Raw genomic sequence first — 23,678 nt, 5'->3', positions numbered from 1 at the left:
TGTATTATACATAGTTCGCCATGAAAAATATCTGTACAGTAGTTAAAGCGACAAATCCATAAAGCGGACGACATACTTGATAGTCAGTAAGTTGAAAAAAGTCTAAAATTTTAAACAATGGAAAAAGTATGTAAATTTCTTTAGTTTAAAAAGTTTAGTCGTGCTTCAAAGTCTCAGAGAAGATCTTGGATGGAGTGCTAGTCTTCTTCTCGACCTTCTTAGAGCCCAACTTCTCAGCAGCAAAGACCTTGGCGTAAGGGTTCAATCTTAGCAAGACTTGCTTGTTCTTCAATGGGTTCTTCTTCAAAACGTGAGTACGCTTCTGGCTTGGTTGGCCAGCTGGTCTAACAACGGACTGGATCTCAGAAGAGTTGATGATTCTGGTGACATCGGTGTTGGAGATGATGTTGCTTGGCAAAGTGTAACCAGACTTGACGGCGGAAGCAACAGTCTCGGAACCCCAGACCTGGTCCAACTTAGCGAAAGCAGACTCAGTCCAGATGACGAATCTACCCATGTGAGCACCTGGAGCCAACTGCAACAAGCTCAAAGAAGCAACGTTGGCAGTCTCAACACCTGGCAAGTTTCTGAAGGCCTTAACGATACCGTTGTCCTCAGCGTAGACAACCAATGGGCCTCTTCTCTGGGTGAATCTTCTGTTTCTGTACTTACCCTTACCGGCTCTCATCTTCTTGGACTTCAAGACCTTGACGACGTCAGAGTGAGCGCCAACAGCCTTCAAAGCGGCAACAGCCTCCTTGGTCTTCTTGACAGACTCCAAGTCGTTGGAGACAACCAGAGGGATCTCTGGGATCTTCTCGACTCTGTGACCTCTAGCCAAGACCAAAGAAGCAACGGCGGAAGCGGCGATAGCGGAAGCAGTGGCGTAACGCTTCTCGTTGTGGTTCACCTTGACGTTCCACTTTCTCCAGGTCTTAGTTGGAGCGAACATACGACCACCACGACACATGTTACCGAAAGCAGCCTGACCAGATCTGTGGGTACCACCACCACCGACACGAGGAATACGGGCGACAGCACGACCAGTACCCCAGGACTCAGCAGAGGTTTGGTGACCAGCCTTGTCAGAGACGGCGTAAGCCTGTCTCTTGTTCTTGTTCACAGAGGTGAACACAGAGTGGACAATGTCTGGACGGATAGGAGCAGAGAAGACAGCTGGCAAAGCAACTGAAGATGAAGAGGTTTCACCGGTCAAACCGTGAACGGAAACTTGTGGGCGAGACATTTTATTTAGCCTTTTGTGATGATGGTTTTTTAGGTAAGACAAGAGGGACAAATTGGCGAGCTCATCGCCTCCATCTTTATATGTCTTGAAAAATTTTTAGCTCTGAAAAATTTTTCAGCAACGATCCAGAGTGTGTAATCCAAGACGAATTCGATCCTCTGTCACGTGGATGTGTATCAATACTACTTTCCTCAGCGGCTAAGGGCGAGTTACTAAAAGAGCCAGTACAGGCTCGACCCATCGGTACTGATTTGGGGAGTTGTTTCCTTGCCAAGCGTGCCAGGTTGCGGCTCTTCGCAACTTCGTTAGTTGCAACTAGAAAATATGCTACGTACGTGGAGCAGGTGCCTTTAACGCTGTCAGGCATTTGTCTATAATCTCTAATTCGCTGCTGAGCAGTACGCGCGCAGGCTCGTTATGCAAATCAGATGGGGAGCAGGTATAGCTCTGTTTTTTGCTCAGCAGTAAATTTTTGAGAAGCGCACGAGCCGCCTTATCTGCTGGTGCACTCAATGTCTTCATCTTGTACCACATCTTCCCGGAGTTGTGGCTATTTTTGATGAACTTTGCCCATTTTGCGTTTGGGAATGTCAGTATGGTTACAAGGGCCTGCAAAGCCGAAGTTGGAGTGCCCTCGTGGTCGATGCACAACTCTTCTTGCCATTTCGGCAGTGCAGCATCGGAGCCAGCTTCGCTGGATGCTTCGCTTTGCTCGTCATCGCTCTCAAGTTCGGGGGCCTCAGCTTCGGCTTGCTCTTCGTCGCTATCTGACTGATCTTCCTCGGACATGGCGCGCGTCCAGTTCATAAAAAGCTCAAAGCCAGAATCGATCCACCATTCAAACCGTGGAGACAGGGTGCGCTTGGAGTCGCGCCAGAGTTTTTCGACTTCGTGGCCCAGATGAACGGTGTCAAAGGGATTGTTTGGAACGCAAAATCCATACCTGGCAATCAGCAAGGGATTTGAAAGGTCCCCATAGGAATTGAATATCTCGACGTTCTTGCTTATTGACCTTGCAAGCACGATATCAACGCATGTGTCCGCATCTAAATCATCGAATGCAGTCCTTCCGTTACTTAGAGTGTCTTTTTTGGGCTTGGGTAGCGGAAGGTTGTCTGCCTCCAGCTCCAGTTCTTGTATAAGCTGAGGCGTGAGCTCCTTTGTGCTCGTGGAGTTTTGCTTGTTTTGTGTATCAGCTCCAACCCCGTCTTCATCTGCCTCGTCCCCCTCTTCTCCTACCTCGTCCTCCTTTTCTTCTGCCTGATCGTCTTCTTCCTCTGCATCTACCTCGTCCTCATCTTCCCCCGTCACGTCTTCCATCTCATCTTCCTTGTCACCTTTGCCCTCCGTCCCTTCCTCTTCCTCTCCCTCGCTCTCCATTTCGTCCTCCATCTCGCCCTCCTCCATCGAGTGGCCGCACACCCCCATTTCACCGCAAAGTGGGCAAACCTCGTACAAACTCTCAAAGCGCACATCTGGGGTAGATACGTGATGATTGAAAAGGTCTGCTATCGGCACCAGAGCACTCTCATGATAGCTATCAATTTCAAAAGCTCGCGATGAAACGGCGTATGCTGTGGCTACAAAACGTGCGAACTGCGCTTCTCGATCACCCTCATCGAAAAATCCTTCTGGTAGGGAAAGGCCTGCCTCGCGGTGCCACTTTTGAGCAAGATCAAGGGCAACCTCGTAGCCCGTTTTGAGATCTCGCTCAGGTTCTAGCGCATTGAACAAGGTGTCGAGGCTTGTTTTACTTAATTGCCTCTTTCTTTCATCTGGCCAGCAGCTAGGTGGCAGATAGAGCAGTCCGTTTTGGTCCTCCAACTTGATGCTCTTAAGGTATCTATACCAATGACTGCGAAGACCAAACACAGAAATTTCGTAGATGAACGCCAAGTTGAGGGCAAGCATCCCATCTATTTCCTCTTCGAGTAGCAGATTAGCGATACTGCTGTTAGAAGCAGAGAATACCGCGTCCTTGGGGACCCTTAACAGGACCTCGCCCGGCTTAAGATCTGTAGCCGCGAAAACACCTAGGCCCCCCAAAGCCGAAAGCTTGATGTCCAGCTTGGATTCAGCATAATGGATATTGCTATCATAACAGAAGCTTAAGATGCCTTCCAAGTCTTCCGGAAGAGTGCATGACATTCTTGACTTCTGTTTTGATCTAGATCTTGTCCTCGCGATGAGTAGAGAAAAGTTAATTTTTAAACATGATATTTTTACTATATTATAACGTCAATATAACATCAAGAGAATGTAATATATATGGAAACCATCAGCGACTATTCGTAGTTTCCAGTGATTATAGCGCGCGCATTAGTTACACTCGAAGCATTTTATTTAACACCACAAGTGATAAACTCTGTACCACCAGGGCTTAGTAGACAAGCGAAGCTTTTCTTCGGCAATTTCCTGCTTGAGAGCATCAAGATCCAATTCTCTTCTACCGGTGTCAATGTCAATGTCTTTGGCTCTCTTAGCAAAAGTCCAGTTCCTGGTGTAAAGCTTGTGGGCCAGGTAGAAGAAGAGCACGACCACTACCGATAAGTAGGCTTGGAAAAAGTCAGACGCGTTAGGTGTCCCTCCCATTGGCCACACAGCAATCCAAAATTGGGCAATGAAAACCAAACAAATCAGGATCACACCAAAGTAAGAACCCCAAACGCCAACATAAGAAGTAAATGCCAGCTCATCTGTAGATCTGCCTTGAGCGGCGAGGGCTCTCCTGAATCTTAGGTGGCAAATACAGATAAAACCCCAGGTGAACAGAGAGGACAAACCTGACAACGCCATAAGCCAGTTAAAGACATCTCCCTCCTTCTTAGATTGAGCAATGAAGCACAAAAGTCCGAAGGTGCAGGTTGCAAGGATGCCGACTAGCGGTCTACCCTTTCTGTCAATGTAGGAAAAGATTTGAGGCAGGAATCCCTGGTCGGCAAGTGCGGACAGAGTTCTGGAACAAGCGTAAACAGAAGAGTTACCGACGGAAAGAACAGAAATCAGGATAACCACGTTAATAACACTGGGTAGTCCAGAGATACCGTGGGTCTTGATAGCCAAAACAAAAGGAGAAGCAGCAGCGTCAACAGAAGAACTTCCGATCAGGTTTTCTGAGGTGTAAGGAACCAGGAGACCAATCAAACACAAAGAGATGATGTAAAACAGAGTGATTCTCCAGAAAACTTGCTTAGCAGCACGTGGAAGGGCCTTTCTTGGGTTTTCGGTCTCGGCAGCAGCAAGACCGACGAGCTCCGTCCCAGCAAAGGAAAATGCAGCGGTAACGAAAACAGAACACACGGCCTTAAAACGCTGACCAGCATTGTCACCATTGAAGGCACCAGGGTTGTGCCAGTACTTACCCCCAACGTAACCGCCGACGGGCCCGCCGCCGCAGATAAGCACGATACCGAGGATAATAAAGCCAACGACGGTAGTGACCTTGATGATGGAAAAGACAAACTCGGCCTCACCATATCCCTTGACACCAAACATATTGATGATGACAATCACGACGTAAAACAAGGCGACAAAACCGTCTCTATACTTGGCAGGAGTTCCCCAGTAGTTGACAGTAATAGATGCAGCAACAATTTCCAAAGGCAAGACCACCAGCCATTGCAACATGTAAATGTAGTTAATAGCGAAACCAAAAGAGTCGTCGACGAAACGTGGAATGTACGTGGTGAAACCACCGGCCACTGGAAAGGTAACGGCAAGCTCACCCATGGCCATCACCACACTGTAAATCATGAGACCAATCAGACCCCAGCCGATCAGTACAGCTGCAGGGCCACCAGTTCTCAGGGCTGAACCAGACCCGACAAACAGACCCGTACCGATAGCACCGCCGATGGCGATCATTTGCAAGTGACGGTTCTTCAAGTGGCGCTGCAAAGGCGAACGCGCGGTCGCGATCGCAACTTTCTCGGCTTGAGTCAGGTTGGGATCCAGGTCTCCCAGCTCAACACGTTTGAAGCCGTCTACAAAGTCCTGCCAGCGGGAACCAGAAGATGTTGGCTTAGAGTCCGTGATTTCGCCGGAACCTGTTTCGTAGGATGAGTGGCCCACGTCGCGGCCCTCGAGGGGCTCCTCCTGGGCGTACACAAAGTTTTTCTTGTCCTCTAAAGACATATGGAAGGTGAGGTTGTCGTGAGTTGAGAGTGGATTGTGTTCTTGGCGAGGTAAATACAAATCTTGGCAACAATCCCGTCTCACCGCGCTAAGGTCCCTGCTTGTATACTCGTGTCCATGCAGCTTTGATGCACTGTCGTGATATCACAGCTCTCCAGCTTATCACCCTGCGAGATTGGAGCTTATCTGTTTGGCCGTGTTTCTGATCACGTAATCACCGGACTGGAAGATAAGCTCAAATGAGGAGTGGTAGCACAGAGGACTGACAGAATCAGATCTTGAGTGTAGGATGACGTGCACCCGCCACTGCGAGGGGTCTGGCGAGGTTGCTAACGAGCCTGCGTGCAACCAACGTATTCTATGCTTTCGAGTAGACCTTTGACGGCTTTTTAACGACATCTGAGACATCGTGCGAAACATCTCCTACGAACTATTTGCTTTTATGATATGCTTAGCGCTTCTCACGTGCTCTCCTTTGTTCCACGCTGTATCTCGCTAGTTACTGCTCTAGCATCGTATCAACCGCTCTCACGTGCGCCCGATCTCGCGAGTAGGGAATGGCGGTCCTGCCTTCTTCCACGATATCGCTTCGATAGAACTCTTTGGTGCCGTGACTACCGGTTGTTGCGCTGCCCAATACCGTTGCACGGGTTACTGTTGACACGGCTGACTGGCATTGGAGGGTAAGTGGAAGGCACAGGAGACGCCCCACTTTGATAAGATTTGGATGTTATGCATCGGCACGGCGCCAGAGAGCTGTGGCTTATGTCACGTGGTCTTACGAGCCGGCGACGCTGGCAGATCGATGTTCGGAGCACGTGCCGTGTGTCTTGATCCGTTTCTTTGGGGTCACGTGGGCATTCACGTGCAAGTCATGTGCGCTGTGCTTCTTAGCCGCGGAGATGCTTTGGATGCGAACAGCGGCATCGGCAGGCGCGAAGAGCAGGCAATCGAGCGAGCAGTTGAGCGGTTGGTGAGGACATTGTGGTCTTACAGCGTTTGTAAGTGGCGGGGTGCTTGCTGTCTTGTTATGACGTCCCCGCCGTTCTCACGGTTCTCAGCGTTGCATTGCTGGATACCAGCTCCGGGATTTGAGGTTTGTTCGGCAGAGCTTCAGGGTCTTCTTTGATTTCTAACACACCTCCGTTGTGAGATGTGTTGTATTTGAGTTTGTACGAGAGTAGGAGACGCTGGTTCTGTGCTGCTGACCGGCGTCGCAACCTTTCATCTTTCATAAATATCATATTTTCTTTCGAAAACATGTTTTACATAGATATATCCTACATCCAAACTCTCCAAAAATCATTCTAGAGCGAAGCCATCACCCAAAAAACCTGGGCTCCGACTAGCAGCGCCGGCCACACTCTTCGCAATGGTAAACCTCAATAGTGTACCCCCCAAGAACGGCCAGTGCTACCTCGCTCTTGGGCTGGAAGGCTCGGCCAATAAACTTGGCGTGGGCATCATCAAACACCCGTTCCTTTCCAAGCATGAAAACAGCGACCTTTCGCACTACTGCGAAATGGAGATTCTTTCCAACATCAGAGACACATACGTCACGCCCCCGGGCGAGGGTTTTCTTCCCCGGGACACCGCGAGGCATCACCGCAACTGGGTCGTTCGGCTGGTTCGCCGTGCGCTTCAGGAGGCCAATGTGTCGGACCCCAGCCAGCTCGACACCATCTGCTTCACCAAGGGCCCTGGTATGGGCGCACCCCTGCATTCCGTTGTGATACTCGCAAGGACGCTCTCCATTATGTGGGACGTGCCCCTAGTGGGAGTTAATCACTGCGTAGGCCACATCGAGATGGGCCGGGAAATCACAAAGGCCGAGAACCCCGTAGTTCTTTACGTTAGCGGTGGCAACACTCAGGTTATCGCGTACTCTGAAAACTGCTACCGCATCTTTGGCGAAACCCTCGACATCGCCATAGGAAACTGTTTGGACAGGTTCGCGCGAACCTTGAAGATCCCAAATGAACCTTCTCCGGGCTTCAACATTGAACAGCTAGCCAAGAAATCCCTAAACAAGCAGGACCTAGTCGAGCTGCCGTATACTGTGAAGGGCATGGACTTGTCGATGAGCGGTATCCTCGGTTACGTGGACTCCCTAGCCAAGGACCTCTTCAATAAAAACACCAAAAACAAGATCCTGTTCGACCCCAAGACTGGAGAGCAGCTTGTTACCGTCGAGGACATTTGCTACTCCCTTCAAGAGAACCTGTTCGCAATGCTTGTGGAGATTACAGAACGCGCCATGGCGCACGTCAACTCTAATCAAGTCCTCATTGTCGGAGGCGTTGGCTGTAACGTTAGGCTGCAAGAAATGATGGCCACGATGTGCCGGGATAGATCTAATGGTCAAGTCCACGCTACGGACGAGCGGTTTTGCATTGACAATGGTGTTATGATTGCCCAGGCTGGCTTGCTACAGTTCAGGATGGGCAACGTTGTGAAGGATCTGTCTGAAACAGTTGTGACTCAAAAGTTTAGGACAGACGAAGTCTACGTAGCATGGAGGGAATAGATATATAGAGAATGAAGCAAGCGTGTTGTAATCGAGCCCTGCGGTATATGTCGTGTATGATGATAACATTTACACGCTCTCGTTACCGTGGTGCGCGCGCTATGTTTACGATGATCGAGGTCATACATGGTATAGGCGTTTAAGTGTTCAGACCAGCGTAATGTCCGGGGATTTGGATGATTGCCTTGATTTGATAGCTCAATCGTCAGAGTCTATTTCAACTTTATACTTTAAGCCGCCAGGCATTTTCCACAATGCCATAGTTCCGGACCCGAACGCTTCTTACGCCGACATCATAACCAAAATCATAAGAGATGGCGACCCTCGAGAGGAGATATCGTTATATAAGTTGGACAAAGAGGGGCTGCCGAAGCGTAAAGATGACAAAATGGGGGTATTTGACTTTTTAACCGAATATGAAGCCAATCTAAAGCGCAATCGGCGCATCGGGAGCGTGGAGGAGACACCTATAATACACGTACCCAAGGAGTTCTATCTCAAACAGCATGAACAAGAGGCTAAACGAATCCGTAAGCAGGAAGCTTTTATCTTGGACAGCGTCAAGACAGACGGGGTTCTAGAGGTACTGCTCAAAAGGTTTGAATCTGACCAACAAGTGCGTGACTTGATCTACGCGCTACAAAACGGAACCGTAATTACGGGAGAGGATGAAGGAGGTGCCAGTAACCGCAGGCAAACCTTATTTGTCGAAGACTTCCCTGTTGAGCTAATTTTTAAGGTTCTCAACGAGATCGTCACTAACTGGCCGGTCTCCGAGTACCAAAAGAACTATTCAGAGCTATTACAACGATTTAACGGAATTGACAACGAGATAAGACAGCTGAGGTCCCAAATTAAGGACCAAGAGGCAAGGCTTAGCGGTAGGCAAAAAAACTCGGGCGTTGCTAGGTTAATTGAAAAGGAGACTCAAGAAGTTCAAGAGCTTCAACGAAAACTCGGAGCACTTAGAGAACAGCAGTCGTAGGGAGGAGCATGGCATAAGCTACCCGAGGAACGGGAGCTATGCACTATTAATTTACGTTTGTGTAAGGTCTTTTGTTTCGTTATAGGGTTCTCTACTGTAGAATTCACGCCGAAAAAAATAATGGTTGGTTGGCTAGAAATATTATTTTGAAATTCACGAGTAAAGAGATTGTTCAATAGTAAGATCCCTTCAAAAAGTGACTGTGGATATACCAACCCCATTGAGCATGGGGTCCGAATCGAACAATAAGGACCAGCTGTCCCAAATCAAGAGAGCTGTATCCACTACTGCCTCTGCCCTGTTCGGATCGCAATCGATGGAAGACACAATCCTTTCTTATAGCAGTCCCTACAAGAAGCTGCTTCATCAGACAATTACAAACTCGGGTTCTAGCAGCGCACTGACGAAATTGCGCAGTACCAAAAACCCTTTCAAGAGCGAAGAAAACAAGGCTTTTCAAGACATCTACTCTGCATCCAATGGCAAATCGTTTTTTGCAAATCAGTTTAGCAACACAAAGACCAGTTTCAGGGTTCTCAGTTACTTGAGTGACGACTTGCTTTATGACATACCGACTATTACTAGTCGTGGCAACAGAGATAAGAAGCTTCTAACCGAGAACGGCGACTCTACTCGTAGAAGCAAAAAGTCCCATCCAGAGGAGCCATCGCTTTTCCAAGGCTTCCGGTCGTCTCTCCCTATTATCGACGAGACAATAAAGGCCCAAGGACCCTCGGTACAAGACTCTCAAGAAGCCCCACGCTTGCTGAGTGGTTCAGAGGGAGGATCTGAAACAGAGAAGGACGAGAGGTTCTCTTTGCCAGGGGATTTTAGCTGGGATGAATTAAACGAGTCGTACTCGGTGGCGGACCTCAGTCAGACAGTTCAAAGCATCACAGATAACCTGGATCTACTGGAAATTCAAAAGAATTTGGCCGCGAGTGAAATAAGGGAAATCGACTTGAAGCTTCAAAAGCTCAAAATGGTTCGCGACCTCGTCTTTCAAAGGGTCGCCAAAGTTGAGCAGAATGAGTTGTTTCTTGAAAAACACTTGGCACTACTCAAAGATAGAATTGACATGATCGAAGAGTACGGCCTAGAGGATACACAATCGTCTGATACCGCCGAAAAAACTCCGCAAGTTCCCGAGAAACAGCACCAAAACAACAACTCTGCGAGCTCGGAAACTTCAACAGAATCAGAAGATGCCACAGACGACGATAGTGGCGATGACACATCTGCATTGCTCAGTCAATCCATATATCAAAAAATAAAGAAGAGCCCTCCAAACTCCAAACCGCGCGGTTCGAAGAACGCGCTTGGACAAAAGAAGCTGCCGCCAAACCTGCATTTGAATCACAACAGAAAGCGCAAAACTTATCCTACTCTACAACAATACTACGAGCCAGGAACCAAAATATCTTCATTTACCAAGGCCCATGATGATAGCATAACATGCCTCGATTTCGACATGCCTTTTGGGACAATGTGTACAGCTGGAAAGCTCGATCATTCAGTGAAAATCTGGAACCTCAGTAAAAAGACGCAAATCGGTACTCTTCCTGGCCACTTGGCGTCCGTAAGCTGTATGCAGATGGACGAGTCGAGCTCACTTATTACTGGTGGCCGCGACGCACTGCTAAAACTATGGGACCTGGACAAAGCTGAAGAACAATATTTTGAAGGAGTGCCCGAAGAGGACGAAGAGCTGTGTCTGCACACTTTTGACGCACACGTCGATGAAATCACTGCTCTCCACTTCGAAGGAAATTCGCTAGTTTCAGGATCCCAAGACCGCACAATTAGACAGTGGGATCTCCGAACAGGCAAATGCTTGCAAACGATTGACATCAACTTCACCAACAGAGGCACTTCCGATGGTTTCTCCACAATAAGTTCAAACAATCCCCGCAGCAGCGTTCTTTTGACGCACAATGACCCACCAGTGATCGGCGCTCTGCAGTGCTATGATGCGGCAATGGCGACAGGTACAAAGGATGGCATAGTGAGGCTATGGGATTTAAGAATGGGTCAAGTCGTCAGGACGCTTGAGGGACATACGGATGCTGTTACTGGGCTGCAGTTTGATGCCGTTAACCTAGTAACAGGGTCTCTAGACCGCAGTATCAGAATTTGGGATCTGAGAACAGGTACGCTAGCGGATGCATTTGCCTACGACAGTCCTGTAAGCTCTCTACAATTTGACCTCGATAAGATTGTCGTCGCCAACAATGAAAGCATGGTTAGAGTTTACAACAGAAAAGAGGAGGCACATTGGACCTGCGGCGAGGCAGACGCGGAAGCTTCGGGCACAGACGTTGTGGACTTCGTTAGGTACAAGAATGGCTACTTAGTGGAGGGCCGTACCACGGGTGATGTTAACACATGGGCTATTTAACTGAACTTAGTGCGTGTCAAGTCGTGTATATATGATTATCTATTCTTTTCAACAACAAATTTAGCAGGACGAAGCAATGGAGCTCTGTACGGAAAAGTGGCGATTGAGCGCAAAGAAATTCGAGGGGATGGTCAAGTTGTTCATCTTCGAACTGAACCCGGTTGGTTTCATCGTTAAACGTGTTCAATGATGAACCTTGGGCGAGTAAAAAAATCTTCCAAGTGGCGAACAGAAATCATTTTCGATCCATCGCATCGTATCCGTAAGACTACAAAGCGAGATTGTTAGCGTCTTAAGATTCAATTGAGATGAATTTTGGCAATCAGACACCCACGATTGTTGTGCTTAAAGAGGGTACTGATGCCTCTCAAGGCCGTGGTCAGATTATTTCCAACATCAACGCATGTTTGGCAATTCAAGATACTCTGAGGCCAACCCTGGGCCCTTTGGGGTCGGACATTCTGATAGTGTCGTCCAGCGGTAAGACCACTATCTCCAACGATGGTGCCACAATCCTGAAACTGCTTGATGTCGTTCACCCTGCTGCCAAAACGTTGGTAGACATTTCTAGAGCTCAAGACGCGGAAGTCGGAGACGGTACCACCAGTGTGACCATACTGGCCGGTGAGCTGATGAAGGAAGCCAAGCCCTTCTTGGAGGAGGGGATTTCCTCTCATGTGATTGTCAAGGGCTACAGAAAGGCATCCCAACTTGCAGTGGCCAAAATACAGGAGCTCGCGCAGACCGTGACCAACAACGGCAATGACCGCGACCTGCTAGAGCGCTGCGCAAGGACCGCCATGTCTTCGAAGCTGATCAGCAGCAATGCGGACTTCTTCGTTAAGATGTGTGTGGACGCAGTATTATCGCTGGACCAGGAGGAGCTGGACGACAAGCTCATTGGTATCAAGAAAGTTCCCGGAGGTGCGATGGAAGACTCGCTGTTTGTTAACGGTGTGGCGTTCCAAAAAACCTTTTCTTACGCTGGTTTCGAGCAGCAGCCCAAGAAATTCAAAAGCCCCAAGATTCTGAGTTTGAACGTGGAGCTCGAGCTCAAGGCCGAGAAAGACAACGCAGAGGTGCGTGTGGAGCACGTGGAGGACTACCACGCCGTGGTTGACGCCGAGTGGCAAATCATTATGGACAAGCTGAAGCAGATCGAGGACTCCGGCGCCAACATCGTTCTGTCGAAACTGCCCATTGGCGACCTGGCCACGCAGTACTTCGCGGACCGCAACATCTTCTGCGCCGGCCGCGTGGCAGCAGAGGACATGAACCGTGTGATCCTGGCTGTGGGCGGCGCCGTGCAGTCGACCACCTCGGACATCCGCGCCGAGCACCTGGGTACCTGCGAAATGTTCGAGGAGGTCCAGGTGGGCTCCGAGCGCTACAACATCTTCAAGGGCTGTCCGCAGGCCCGCACATGCACGCTGCTGCTGCGTGGTGGCGCCGAGCAGGTGATCGCGGAGGTGGAGCGCTCGCTGCACGACGCCATCATGGTGGTCAAGCGTGCCATCAAGAGCAAGAGCGTGGTGCCCGGCGGCGGCGCCATCGAGATGGAGGTGTCTAAGTACCTGCGCGACTGGTCCAAAACCATTGCAGGCAAGCAGCAGCTCATCATGCACGCCTACGCGAAGGCCCTGGAGGTGATTCCCCGCCAGCTGTGCGAGAACGCGGGGCTCGACGCCACGGAGATCCTTAACAAGCTGCGCATGGCACACAGCCGCGGCGAGCAGGGCTACGGTGTGGACTTCGACGCCGAGACCGTGGGCGACAACTTCGCCAAGTTCGTGTGGGAGCCCGCGCTGGTCAAGATCAACGCGCTGAACAGCGCCACGGAGGCCACCAACCTGATTCTTTCCGTGGACGAGACCATCAAGAACAAGGAGAGCCAGCCCGCCAACGCCGGCATGCCCGCGCCGGGCGCGCGCGGTATGGGCATGCCCATGCGCTAGGCAGCAGTAGCTGCTGCCGCGACGTCGAACACGTGAGCACGCCTGTTCCCAGAGCCGTACAGTACGGCGCGCCAGCAGACCGCTCACATGCTCACATGGCGTCCGCCGACACGCTCACGTAATACGAAGGGCACGTGGCACTGCAGTCACGTGCCAAAGCCCCGTGTCTCGGGCACGTGCGCGTCTTTTTTTTCTCCTGCATGTGCGCCACCGAGCTCCGATCGGGCTCCGTTTACCCCGCCAGTAGCGGTTGCGTACCCCAACAAAGGAATATAGGCCCACTAACTGCAGCAATTGTCTCCAAGTTTTGCCCTCGCTTCGAGAAGCTCGCATATGCCATGCGCAATAATGCGCTATTCGAGCCCGTTGGGTAGTTTTGAGCGCGTTTGCGTAATAGCAAAAAACGGCACAAACTCGCAAAAAAATTAGGGGCGGGTGCGAGCGATGGCGGCGGCTGGAAAAGTATATAAAGATCCCTGAACGGCTTGAATTAAGGTTTTTCAGCATGATATCTTGTAGTTATACCATCTTTACTCACCACAGATCATCAAATCTCTAAAGCTTTGAGACTCGAACAGCCAGAGCTTAACTAGAGTGATAGACAAAATACACGCAGTATCGAAAGAAATCCACACACACACACACACACACACACACACACACACACACGCACATCATGTCAGGCCCAACAAACTCATCTGCTGTTGGTAAGCTAAGAACCGGCGCTACTATCCCTCTGTTGGGATTCGGCACTTGGCGCTCGACCGAGGAGGACGGCTACAACGCGGTCCTGACGGCGCTCAAGGTCGGCTACCGCCACATCGACACAGCGGCCGTTTACGGCAACGAGGCTGCGGTCGGTCGGGCGATCCGCGACTCCGGCGTCCCCCGTGACCAGTTGTTCGTCACCACCAAGCTGTGGAACACTCAGCACCGCGACCCTAGACTGGCGCTGGACCAGTCCCTGCAGCGCCTAGGCCTCGACTACGTAGACCTATACCTGATCCACTGGCCACTGCCTTTGCGCACGCAGCGCATCACGGACGGCAACCTGTTCACCGTCCCCACCAAGGAGGACGGCAAGCCCGACGTCGACGAGCAGTGGTCTTACGTCAAGACCTGGGAGATGATGCAGGACCTGCCCGACACCAGCAAGACTCGTGCCGTGGGTGTGTCCAACTTCTCTGTCACCCAGCTGCAGAACCTGCTCGCCGCTTCCGGCACCAAGGTTATCCCAGCCGTCAACCAGGTCGAGACTCACCCTCTGCTGCCCCAGGACAAGCTCTACAAGTTCTGCTCCGAGAACAACATCCTGCTCGAGGCCTACTCGCCTCTGGGCTCCCAGGGCTCGCCTCTAGTTGAGGAGCCAGCGGTCAAGGAGATTGCCTCCAAGCACAACGCTGATCCAGCCCAGGTTCTAATCAGCTGGGGTATCAAGCGCGGCTACGTGATCCTGCCAAAGTCCGTGACCCCAAGCAGAATCGAGTCCAACTTCAAGATCGTCGACCTCACTGACGACGACTTTGCCAAGATCAACAACATTCACAAGGAGAAGGGGGAGAAGAGAATCAACGACCCTGACTGGTTCCACTTTGACGAGAACTAGAGCGGTGCGATGCCTAACTAGAATTTATAATGACGTTTTAATGAACTTATTTCCTAGCTGAGTTTTATATTTTGGCGTAAATGCTGTTACTGTAGCTGTCGTTGCCACTATCGCTATCGGTACTGGTGATGCTGTCGCGCCCGCGGCCCAGCTCGCGGGCAGCCGTCGAACCAGTCGCCGTTTGTTATACACATATATATATAATAATGTGACAATCCCGCTGGATCGATCTATGCTCTGGCGGGGGATCACCTCGCCTTGTCTCTTGAGCCATCGCGCTTTGGGTTCCGGTGCCACGGCGCCCTCGCCTTCCTACTGTACAGTGTAAATACCGCTATCCTCGCAGGGCCTTGAGGCGCTGGGCCAGTCGCTGTTCTTTCTCGTCGGCGGCGCTCTCCGTGGCGGGGGAAACCTCCGCAACGTCTTTCAGCGCAGCGGACTGCTTTAACTCAAGCCCGTTCTCGTCCGCAACCTTGCTGAGCAGCTCGTCCACCCGGTCGTTGTCGACCACCACGGCGTCCGTGTTGGCACCCATGTCTTCGTACACGTTAACGCTGGCGTCCAGGTCCTCGAACTGCTGCTCGAACTTGTCCATAATCATGGTTATCTGCTGCAGGTTCATGCTCTGCAGCGCCTTGTCCATGCCGCGGCAGACCTGCGCCATGCTTCCGGAGACCTGCCGCATGGTCACGGCGGTCTGCACACGCGACGCGACCGAGTCGACTCGCGAGGCCAGCTTCAGCAGCTGCAGGCGCTCGTTGCGCTTGCGCACCGAGTTCGACGCGTACAACCGTGCGATCTCCTCGCTTTCGTTCAACGCCTTCTTCAGTTTGTTGGCCTCCTGCTTCTCCTCTCTCGCAGCCTTCTGCGCTTGCTTGTTGAGCTGCTTGGATGTGAACTTGAGTTGGAAAAGCGTGTTTTCCAAACCGGCAGCTGGGTTACGGCTCATCATCGCTTGGTTTCTGTGGGGCGGCGATAGTCGTCTTCTTGCTGGTCAGCCCTGCTTGAAGCTACTGCCGGAGAGAGATACCTCTACTAAAGGGAACTTCGACCATCACAATCCTGCGTATATGGTGATCTACGATATAAGCCCTGTAAACGGGCCATCGCCGGCGCAGGGCGCGGGGCCCTGGCGGGCGCTAGTACGCTGTACCTCTAGTGCTAGTTGCAATTTGTGATATATGTAGGGTATGTTGCTCGTTACTCGTAAAGTGGCGGGTGCGGCCCCGGACGTCAGCCCAGTCTTTCTTCCAAAGCTCTGCATTTCGCATCGAGCTCGAAAATGTGTCTCTTGTAGAGATCAGTGACCAGCTCTAGCTCGCTGATGCGCGTCTTCAGCTTGATGGCTTCTTCTTGGCTCTGCAGAAGCTTGACTAGTGGTGGCTGCGCTTGGATAGAGTCGCCCGAGGTCTGTCGGCTCACAGGCAAATCTTGCTGGTGCGGTGGTGGAGCCTGAAACTGCTGGCGGTGATCGTTGACACTCCCGGACTGCTGCATTTCCATGTGGAGTCGTTCCCCACTCAGGTTCTTCCTCAGACGGGTGTCCGACGGGGTACGATGGTGGCCTTCTAGCCGGGGGCCGAGCGGAGGGCGGGTGCTCGAGGCGTGCGTGGCAGCAATGCTGTGCTGCAGATCCATGGGTGGAGGTGAAGCCGAGTACTGCGATCCGGGCTGCATCCTGCGCGCTCCACCTTCTGAGCTGTAACGGCGCATAGTGTCGAAGATCGGGCCATTGGCGCCGTGCGGGAGCGGCCGGCTGACTGGCGAGTTGACCTGCGGGATGGTTGTGGAGGACAGGCCGGGATGCACAGGCGGCGAGCCCATCGCAGATGCCGACTTTTCTGACTTTGGTTTTTGGCTATTCAGAATCTCGTTGATCGACGCCATATGGAGAGGCTGCACATGCTCGCGTTCCTGATGGGCGAGTGCCGAAGATGTGAGAGAGGCCCCGGGCGGTACCGTCTGGAGGCTCTGGTGGGTCTCACCAGGCGAGGGCTTGTGGCCCTGGAACTGGCTTGGCAACTGCGGCGCTGCGGAAAGACGCGAGTGCGACTCCGCCATCTCGGCCGCTGGCACCTTGTCTCCTAGTATCTCAGGGTCCAGGGCAGCGAACTGCGGGTGCGCGCGCTCCTCGGAACGCGCCGGAAACCGCGAGGGTGGGCTAGAGGGGTTCATGCCTCCGAACAACATCGACAAGTGTGGCAGTGGGTTGGCGGGCATCTGCGGAACATTGGCGGGCGGCGTGCGGTTGCCAGGCGCTATTTTGCGCCATGCGTTGGACAGAGCGGGCTTGGAGCCGGGGCCCGAAACGCTCCCAGCAGGAGTCGCGGCGGGCGTCACCGCCGCAGCGTTCTGCACATTGGCCGCGCCCGGCGTCCCCGCCTCTGCCGCCGCAGCCTTCGCGGCCGCAGGCGGGGCGGGCTGGACGGGCCGCCCGAGCTGAGGAGGGCTGCCGCCGCTCCCGCCGCTCCCGCCGCTGCCCTTCCGCATTAGTGTCTCAAGCGTCTCTGCGGCGTGCAGTTCGCGCGAGTCCTGTGCCTTGCGCTTCTTGTGCTCTTTCTTGCGCTGGTCCCCGGACGAGTCGCTGCCTGCGCTGCCGGTGGCGGCGGTGCCGTGGTTGCTCTTGCGGTTTCGCGACTTGATCACGTCTGTCTTGAGACTGATGGGCCTGGATCGCCCGTGCAGCTTCAGAAACAGCCCGCACGCATTGCATAAGACCGCTCCGTGTTCATTCCGGCGCCAGAGCGGCGTTGTCAGCGTGTGACAGTTCTTGCACATAGGCGATCCTGCAGCATTGCCGTTGGATTCTGCGGGTTTCGCGCCCGGCGCCGCCGCTACTGCAACACTGGACTTTGTCATGCTTGCACCGTCTTTAAAGTCGCACGTATAAGTCTTTATGGGCTCTTGGAATATATGGAACTTTCAAACTCCCAAACGGCGGCTCAATCACTTCGCAAACTGGCAGAGATGTTTTTGGTTCTTCGGATCGGTTTTCGATAACCAGAAAATTTTTTTATCACTGGGTATTGTCTAGGAAAGTCGCGTTCTGCTAGCAGAGAAAACGCTCTGTCCCGCAAACTGCTCCCTTTTACAAGACCCCAAATTGCCCGTCGCCGGTGTAGGTTACACTAGTTTCAGCCTGTGGCAATTCGTGTCAGGTCTGAGCCTTGTTTTTTAAGTTTTGTTGAACATGCAAGAGAAGATCTCTTATCTTGATATGTCAAAAACTTATCAGCGAGGTCAACGTTATCGAGCCTAAGATAAGCGATAAAGCCAATAACCCAGCTCATCGCAAGCTGATGACGAGATCCAAAGAACGTGCGGAGGGACCACTGCGATCGGCGAGATGTGGGTGGGGCTCAGATTGCAAATAAGGTTGCCGTGGCTTTATCGCGAGCACGAGGCATGGGACATAGGAAACGCAGATTATTTTGCTAGCGAGGTCTCGCCGTGGGGACAGCTCTATCGCAGCCGTAGTTGTGGACAACGGGACTGGGAGACATGCGGACGTATTCGATAGGAAACGGCCACTGACCCTGTTCCACGGCTGGCGGCCGCCCGCCGGGCCGGCAGCCGTTAGCTGGGTTGCCAGATGCAGCGCTGCGCACCCGATCCGCATGCTCACCGCGGCACGCAGCCAGTACGCGGATCGAGGGGTTGGCCCACGGATGCTCGGCGTGTCATCCGCCCAGCCCGTCCCCGCCGCCTAGCCTGCCTCTGTATCCTCGGGCGGTCCTCAAGTCGCTGGCAAAGCAGCTGTGCCGGCCTCACGGTGAAAAAACAAAACACTCGCACCAAACACAGCTCTGGTGCTGCGGCGCCGCGCCGCAGCGCAGCGTTCCCGCTCGAGAAAGCCTCAATGGCGAACCGCCCTTCAAAGAACATCCAGAGCTGGCCTTTAAGCCGCCTTTTTGGTGATTGATATCATAAGAGACCACTGCTAGTACTTCCCATCCAAAGAATTAACTCTCAGCTGGCTTCTTGCTTGGCTCAGTCGGCGGCTCGTTCGCGGCTCCATTCTTGCTCTGTTCTCGATAATCGTCGACAGAGCTTTTATAGTGAATACAAATACTATATTTATAAAATACACCGCCGAGCGCTCTAAGCAGAAAAAGCTACCTGAATCACTTCAATGGCCCCGCATACCGAGCAGTTTCATGATGCGCAAGACCATACGGCTGACTACTCAGTTCAGGGCGGCGTAGTGCCCGGGATTTCCGAGGCTCGAGAGCTTCACGAGCCCGAAGCACAGTCAGACCCTGAGCAGCCAGAAGAGGACTTCGACGAGCAACAGCAGCGCGCCCATGACGCCGAGGCGCACTTCAAAAACCTCAGTTTCCAGGGAGTACCAAATTCGACAATGAACGGGCACCGCACGCCTGCGTCCGGTGAAGAAAAAGACGAGCAGGCTACGTGGCTGAAGCGGATGAACCGCCAGGACTCGTTCAGCGGCTGGCGCAAGGAGGTTGGCCAGGCTTTCCGCAGGTTTTCCAAACTCACATCCCGCAAGAACGGGCGCGGCGAGCACGCGAGGAACGCGCGTCGTTCTATTGCGCAGGCGCCGGACGCCGAGGATGAGTACACGCAAAACCTGGCCTCTGACTTGATTGACACGCTCATTTCCGGGTGCCCCGCCGCACTTTTTGCCAGCTGCTCATTCTTGCGCGACGAGCACGGCGTTCGAAGGGCGCCCTTGCTCCTGGCAATGCTCGGCGTGAAGGTGTCGCCCTCTGCCTCTGGCGAGACGCTGGACCCGCAGCTCGTTCGGCAAAGTAGCCACACCAGCGCCACGTCAGTTTCGAATGCAAGGCATGATATCCAGAACTACGACGTCAAGTTCAAGTTGGAGCTCGAGTACGGCGTTGGCTACAACAGAATGAAGTGGACGGTGATCAAGTCCTACAAGGATCTCGCCTCGCTGCACAGTAAGCTCAAGCTCATGTCCTTCCAGCAAAATGCCATCAACAAGCTGTACATCGACCATCACCGCTTTCAGCAACTGAACTTGCCACATTTCCCCCGCTTCTACGACCATTCTCGAAAGGAGGGATCTGCTGCCCTGGACCAGGTTCTGGAAGACGACGAGGCTAGTAACTCTCCGGAAGAGTCACAGTTGCGCGAAGCGCCTCGGCGAGGCAATGAGTCATTGGCCTCTGGACGCACGTCGAACCACTTTGAAATCAAAAAGTTTCGTATGAAGCACCTGCAGGACTTATTAGCGGACCAGGACGACACTAATAAGCCTATACATGTCAGAATTGAGCGCTATCTGAAACTCTTGAACTTAGCGCTCTGCCTGCGGCCTCAAGCAAACCGCCTCTTCCAGTTTTACGAACTGTCCCCAATTGGTAACCTGCTCAGCTACGAGAACGGATATCAAGGCAAACAGGGCTACATGGTCGTGAGGTCCACAGCCAGTACGCAGGGCTGGAGAGTTTCGCACTTCAGGTTCCGCGATTGGAGGGCTATGGTTGAGAGACACACTAATAAGTGGTTCTTGGTCAGACACTCATACATCTTGTATGTCTCCGATCTTCACTCGGCAACACCTCTTGACGTCTTTCTTGTCGACGCCGACTTCAAGATCCGTGTCCCGGGTGAGCTGGAAGTTTCAGTCGACGACTACCAGGACTTCAATCCTCTTGAAGACAACTCAAAGAAGCTTTCTACAAAATTAATGATTACACTTGAAAACAGTGAGCGTAAGATGCAAATGATCGTTAAGTCAGAGTTTCAATTGAAGCAATGGATTGCGTCAATGTCAAAGATGGTTAAGTCTACTATATGGTCGCAGAAGAAAAGATTCGACAGTTTCGCACCCATCAGACGCAACTGTTTCTGTAAGTTCCTTGTCGATGGAAGAGACTACTTTTGGGCTCTAAGTGAGGCGCTCTCGATGGCCCAGGACGTCATTTACATTCATGACTGGTGGCTATCACCTGAACTGTATATGCGGCGCCCATTCAAGGGAAATCAGGAGTACCGTATCGACAGAATTTTGAAAGAGAGAGCAGAGAAAGGTGTCAAGATCTTCGTGGTTGTTTACAGAAACGTAGGATCAACAGTTGGTACGGACTCTTCCTGGACAAAGCACTCCATGTTAAGTCTGCACCCCAACATTCATCTAATAAGATCTCCTAATCAGTGGCTTCAAAATACTTATTTCTGGGCCCATCACGAAAAGATGACGGTTATCGACCACAGTATCGCATTCATGGGAGGTATTGATCTCTGTTATGGTAGATATGATACCCCTGAGCATGTGTTGCGAGACGACAGCCCGGAACTCCAGGAACAGATTTTCCCAGGTAAAGATTACTCAAATGCAAGAGTGTGTGACTTTTATGACCTTGACAAGCCTTTCGAATCAATGTATGATAGAAAAGAGATACCAAGAATGCCATGGCACGATGTTCATACAATGATTGTTGGCGAGCCCGCGAGAGATATGTCCCGTCACTTTGTTCAGAGATGGAACTACTTATTGAGACAAAAGCGCCCCAGTCGCCCTACACCTCTTCTGACACCTCCAAGTGACTTTACGGAAGAGGAAATGAAGAGATCACCCTTGTTCCAAAGTTTGGCTGACCGCTCGACATGTGAAGTGCAAGTGTTGAGAAGTGCCGGTAACTGGTCTTTGGGTCTGAAGAAAACTGAGCATTCTATCCAAAATGCTTACCTAAAATTAATCGAGACGTCCAACCACTACGTTTACATGGAGAATCAGTTCTTTGTCACAAGTTCAAGCTGGGACGGCGTTGTCGTTGAAAACAAAATTGGCGATGCATTGGTCGATAGAATAATCAAGGCAAACAGCGAAGGCAAGACTTGGAAAGCTTTCATAGTTATTCCTTTAATGCCTGGGTTCGATTCACCAATCGACAAGCCAGAAGGCTCTAGTGTTCGTGTCATCATGCAATGCCAATACCAATCTATCTCCAGGGGTGAAACGTCTATCTTTGCCAGACTCAAAAAACTCGATATTAATCCTCTACAATACATCCAATTTTTCTCCCTGAGAAAATGGTCGACACTTGGTCCCAATGACCGCTTAGTCACCGAACAGCTTTATGTGCACGGCAAGGTTCTAATTGTAGATGACAGAGCTTGCATCATAGGTAGCGCAAACGTCAACGAAAGATCAATGTTGGGCAACAGAGACAGTGAGGTCGCAGCGCTCATCAGGGATACAGATTTAGTTGAAACGAGAATGGGCGACCAGCCATATCTTGCTGGAAGGTTTGCTTGGGAATTAAGGCAAAGACTAATGCGGGAACACTTAGGCTGTGATGTTGATATTGTGGAGGTCGTGGAAAGAAAGTTTGGAAAGCTTGAACAATTAGCTGAGCTCAACTATAAAACGTTGCACACTTTAGATGGTGATGATGCGAGCGACAGAGAAGCCAAGCTGGCTTCCGCATTGATCGAAGTTGGCTACCGAGAGGTTATGAACACGGAGTCGAGTGAAGCTTGGAAGCAAAAGCATAAATTCACTGTTGGCAGCAATGGTATTGACAACCCGCTGGAAACGTACAACGAGAAAGACGAATTTTCTGGTCCTGTTGACACTGAAAACACAGATTCAAAGACTGAACTTCCTCAACGGAAAGAAGAGGAAAATTTAGCGTCATGTTTGAACCATTATCATTCCTTCAACAACAGAGCTGGTGAGGCTAATCTTGGAATCCAGGAAAAGAAACCAATAAGCACAGACTCGAGACTTGTAAACAATGAGATGCATGCCGACGATGTCAAGGGCTTGGGCCGTGATGGATGGAAGAAGGTGAGCAAAAAGTTCAAACAAAATGTAACAGAAAAATTGAGAGCTTGGGCGGATAAAGTGCTTTCGACTGGTTTACGAGGGAATAGATCTCGTGGCTATGACACATTTTTGCCCGACAGAGAGGACGTGGAGAGCTACCTGCAGGATAGTTCCGTAACCGACATAGAAAAATGGGACATGCTGAAGCGTATTTGCTACTTGCAGCACCTATCTTACAAGGTCGAAAGAAAAAAACGGACTGAATCGGACAACAAGTACTCGTCATCGTCGATGCACTCAGTTTCAAGTGTTGAAGGGTTCGCCAACGAGTCAGCTCGCACGCATGAGAAGCACGCTGGAATCCTGCAAAAGCAGGAGCTGGATGATGAGATCATTGACGACATGCTTTTGCAGCTATTGCCGCCCATTGGCGGCTACAAGTCGCGTCAGAAAGCGTTCCTCAAGCTCAAGTTTATCGATCCATATGCGTTTGAAGATCCACTTTCGGACCTTTTCTACGAGGACATGTGGTTTGCCATCGCGCTGCGCAACACCATGTTATTCCGACTAGTGTTCCACTGTCAGCCGGACAACTCGGTACAGACTTGGCGCGACTATAAAGACTTCAACCGCATGCAGGAGGAATTTAACTCTACTCAAGACACCTTGATTGAGCTGGAGCAGCAGAACATACCAGGCAAGCCTCAGCCCCAAGTTTCCAACACTGAGGACGACTCCTCTTTCAAAACGGCCCCTAACAGCACGAACGCCAAAAACAACGCTTCCCAACACGACTCCCGGGCACGCTCGAGTGCTCTGAAGATGAAGCTCTCTAGCAGCGTACTATACGGGGCAAACCAGCGTATTTTCGACAAGCACACGGCTAGAAGGATTCTGGAGCGCATTCACGGCCACCTGGTTGTATTTCCTACTGACTGGCTTGCTAAAGAAGTCGAATCCAAGAATTGGTTCTACAATGCCGACAGATTGCCACCCATCGACATCTACGACTGAAAGGGTTTTCCTCAAACCCGTCCTCGTTGCCGCTAACTAGCTTCGTAGCTG

At 51.5% G+C, this 23,678-nt stretch overlaps 11 protein-coding genes across 11 annotated transcripts; 6 read left to right on the top strand and 5 right to left on the bottom strand.

Annotated features, from left to right (window-relative positions):
- Nucleotides 1-154: 154 nt before the first annotated feature.
- On the bottom strand, nucleotides 155-1,246 carry KLTH0E15686g (60S ribosomal protein uL4; the record flags this gene model as incomplete). The annotated part of the gene is made up of 1 exon (XM_002554116.1): nucleotides 155-1,246. One exon carries the CDS (start codon nucleotides 1,244-1,246, stop codon nucleotides 155-157), a length of 1,092 nt encoding a protein of 363 aa, XP_002554162.1.
- Nucleotides 1,247-1,573: 327 nt separating this feature from the next.
- RKM3 (protein-lysine N-methyltransferase) lies at nucleotides 1,574-3,394 on the bottom strand (the record flags this gene model as incomplete). The annotated part of the gene is made up of 1 exon (XM_002554115.1): nucleotides 1,574-3,394. One exon carries the CDS (start codon nucleotides 3,392-3,394, stop codon nucleotides 1,574-1,576), a length of 1,821 nt encoding a protein of 606 aa, XP_002554161.1.
- A 195-nt stretch (nucleotides 3,395-3,589) lies between these two features.
- On the bottom strand, nucleotides 3,590-5,380 carry GAP1 (amino acid permease GAP1; the record flags this gene model as incomplete). The annotated part of the gene is made up of 1 exon (XM_002554114.1): nucleotides 3,590-5,380. The coding sequence occupies one exon, from the start codon at nucleotides 5,378-5,380 to the stop codon at nucleotides 3,590-3,592; it is 1,791 nt and encodes a 596-aa protein (XP_002554160.1).
- A 1,372-nt stretch (nucleotides 5,381-6,752) lies between these two features.
- On the top strand, nucleotides 6,753-7,907 carry KAE1 (tRNA N6-adenosine threonylcarbamoyltransferase; the record flags this gene model as incomplete). Its single annotated transcript, XM_002554113.1, has 1 exon — nucleotides 6,753-7,907. The coding sequence occupies one exon, from the start codon at nucleotides 6,753-6,755 to the stop codon at nucleotides 7,905-7,907; it is 1,155 nt and encodes a 384-aa protein (XP_002554159.1).
- Nucleotides 7,908-8,067: 160 nt separating this feature from the next.
- SPC34 (Spc34p) lies at nucleotides 8,068-8,892 on the top strand (the record flags this gene model as incomplete). The annotated part of the gene is made up of 1 exon (XM_002554112.1): nucleotides 8,068-8,892. One exon carries the CDS (start codon nucleotides 8,068-8,070, stop codon nucleotides 8,890-8,892), a length of 825 nt encoding a protein of 274 aa, XP_002554158.1.
- Nucleotides 8,893-9,118: 226 nt separating this feature from the next.
- Nucleotides 9,119-11,290, top strand: KLTH0E15576g (WD repeat MDV1/CAF4 family protein; the record flags this gene model as incomplete). Its single annotated transcript, XM_002554111.1, has 1 exon — nucleotides 9,119-11,290. The coding sequence occupies one exon, from the start codon at nucleotides 9,119-9,121 to the stop codon at nucleotides 11,288-11,290; it is 2,172 nt and encodes a 723-aa protein (XP_002554157.1).
- A 308-nt stretch (nucleotides 11,291-11,598) lies between these two features.
- CCT7 (chaperonin-containing T-complex subunit CCT7) lies at nucleotides 11,599-13,245 on the top strand (the record flags this gene model as incomplete). The annotated part of the gene is made up of 1 exon (XM_002554110.1): nucleotides 11,599-13,245. One exon carries the CDS (start codon nucleotides 11,599-11,601, stop codon nucleotides 13,243-13,245), a length of 1,647 nt encoding a protein of 548 aa, XP_002554156.1.
- Nucleotides 13,246-13,921: 676 nt separating this feature from the next.
- On the top strand, nucleotides 13,922-14,851 carry KLTH0E15532g (KLTH0E15532p; the record flags this gene model as incomplete). Its single annotated transcript, XM_002554109.1, has 1 exon — nucleotides 13,922-14,851. The coding sequence occupies one exon, from the start codon at nucleotides 13,922-13,924 to the stop codon at nucleotides 14,849-14,851; it is 930 nt and encodes a 309-aa protein (XP_002554155.1).
- Nucleotides 14,852-15,185: 334 nt separating this feature from the next.
- On the bottom strand, nucleotides 15,186-15,803 carry DID2 (Did2p; the record flags this gene model as incomplete). Its single annotated transcript, XM_002554108.1, has 1 exon — nucleotides 15,186-15,803. The coding sequence occupies one exon, from the start codon at nucleotides 15,801-15,803 to the stop codon at nucleotides 15,186-15,188; it is 618 nt and encodes a 205-aa protein (XP_002554154.1).
- A 281-nt stretch (nucleotides 15,804-16,084) lies between these two features.
- DAL80 (Dal80p) lies at nucleotides 16,085-17,710 on the bottom strand (the record flags this gene model as incomplete). Its single annotated transcript, XM_002554107.1, has 1 exon — nucleotides 16,085-17,710. The coding sequence occupies one exon, from the start codon at nucleotides 17,708-17,710 to the stop codon at nucleotides 16,085-16,087; it is 1,626 nt and encodes a 541-aa protein (XP_002554153.1).
- A 1,273-nt stretch (nucleotides 17,711-18,983) lies between these two features.
- SPO14 (phospholipase D) lies at nucleotides 18,984-23,627 on the top strand (the record flags this gene model as incomplete). The annotated part of the gene is made up of 1 exon (XM_002554106.1): nucleotides 18,984-23,627. One exon carries the CDS (start codon nucleotides 18,984-18,986, stop codon nucleotides 23,625-23,627), a length of 4,644 nt encoding a protein of 1,547 aa, XP_002554152.1.
- Nucleotides 23,628-23,678: the final 51 nt, after the last annotated feature.

Source organism: Lachancea thermotolerans (assembly GCF_000142805.1).
Source record: "Lachancea thermotolerans CBS 6340 chromosome E complete sequence".
Lineage (NCBI taxonomy): Eukaryota > Fungi > Ascomycota > Saccharomycetes > Saccharomycetales > Saccharomycetaceae > Lachancea > Lachancea thermotolerans.
Note: the sequence above shows the minus strand (reverse complement) of the source record. Positions and strands in the feature narration are given on the sequence as shown.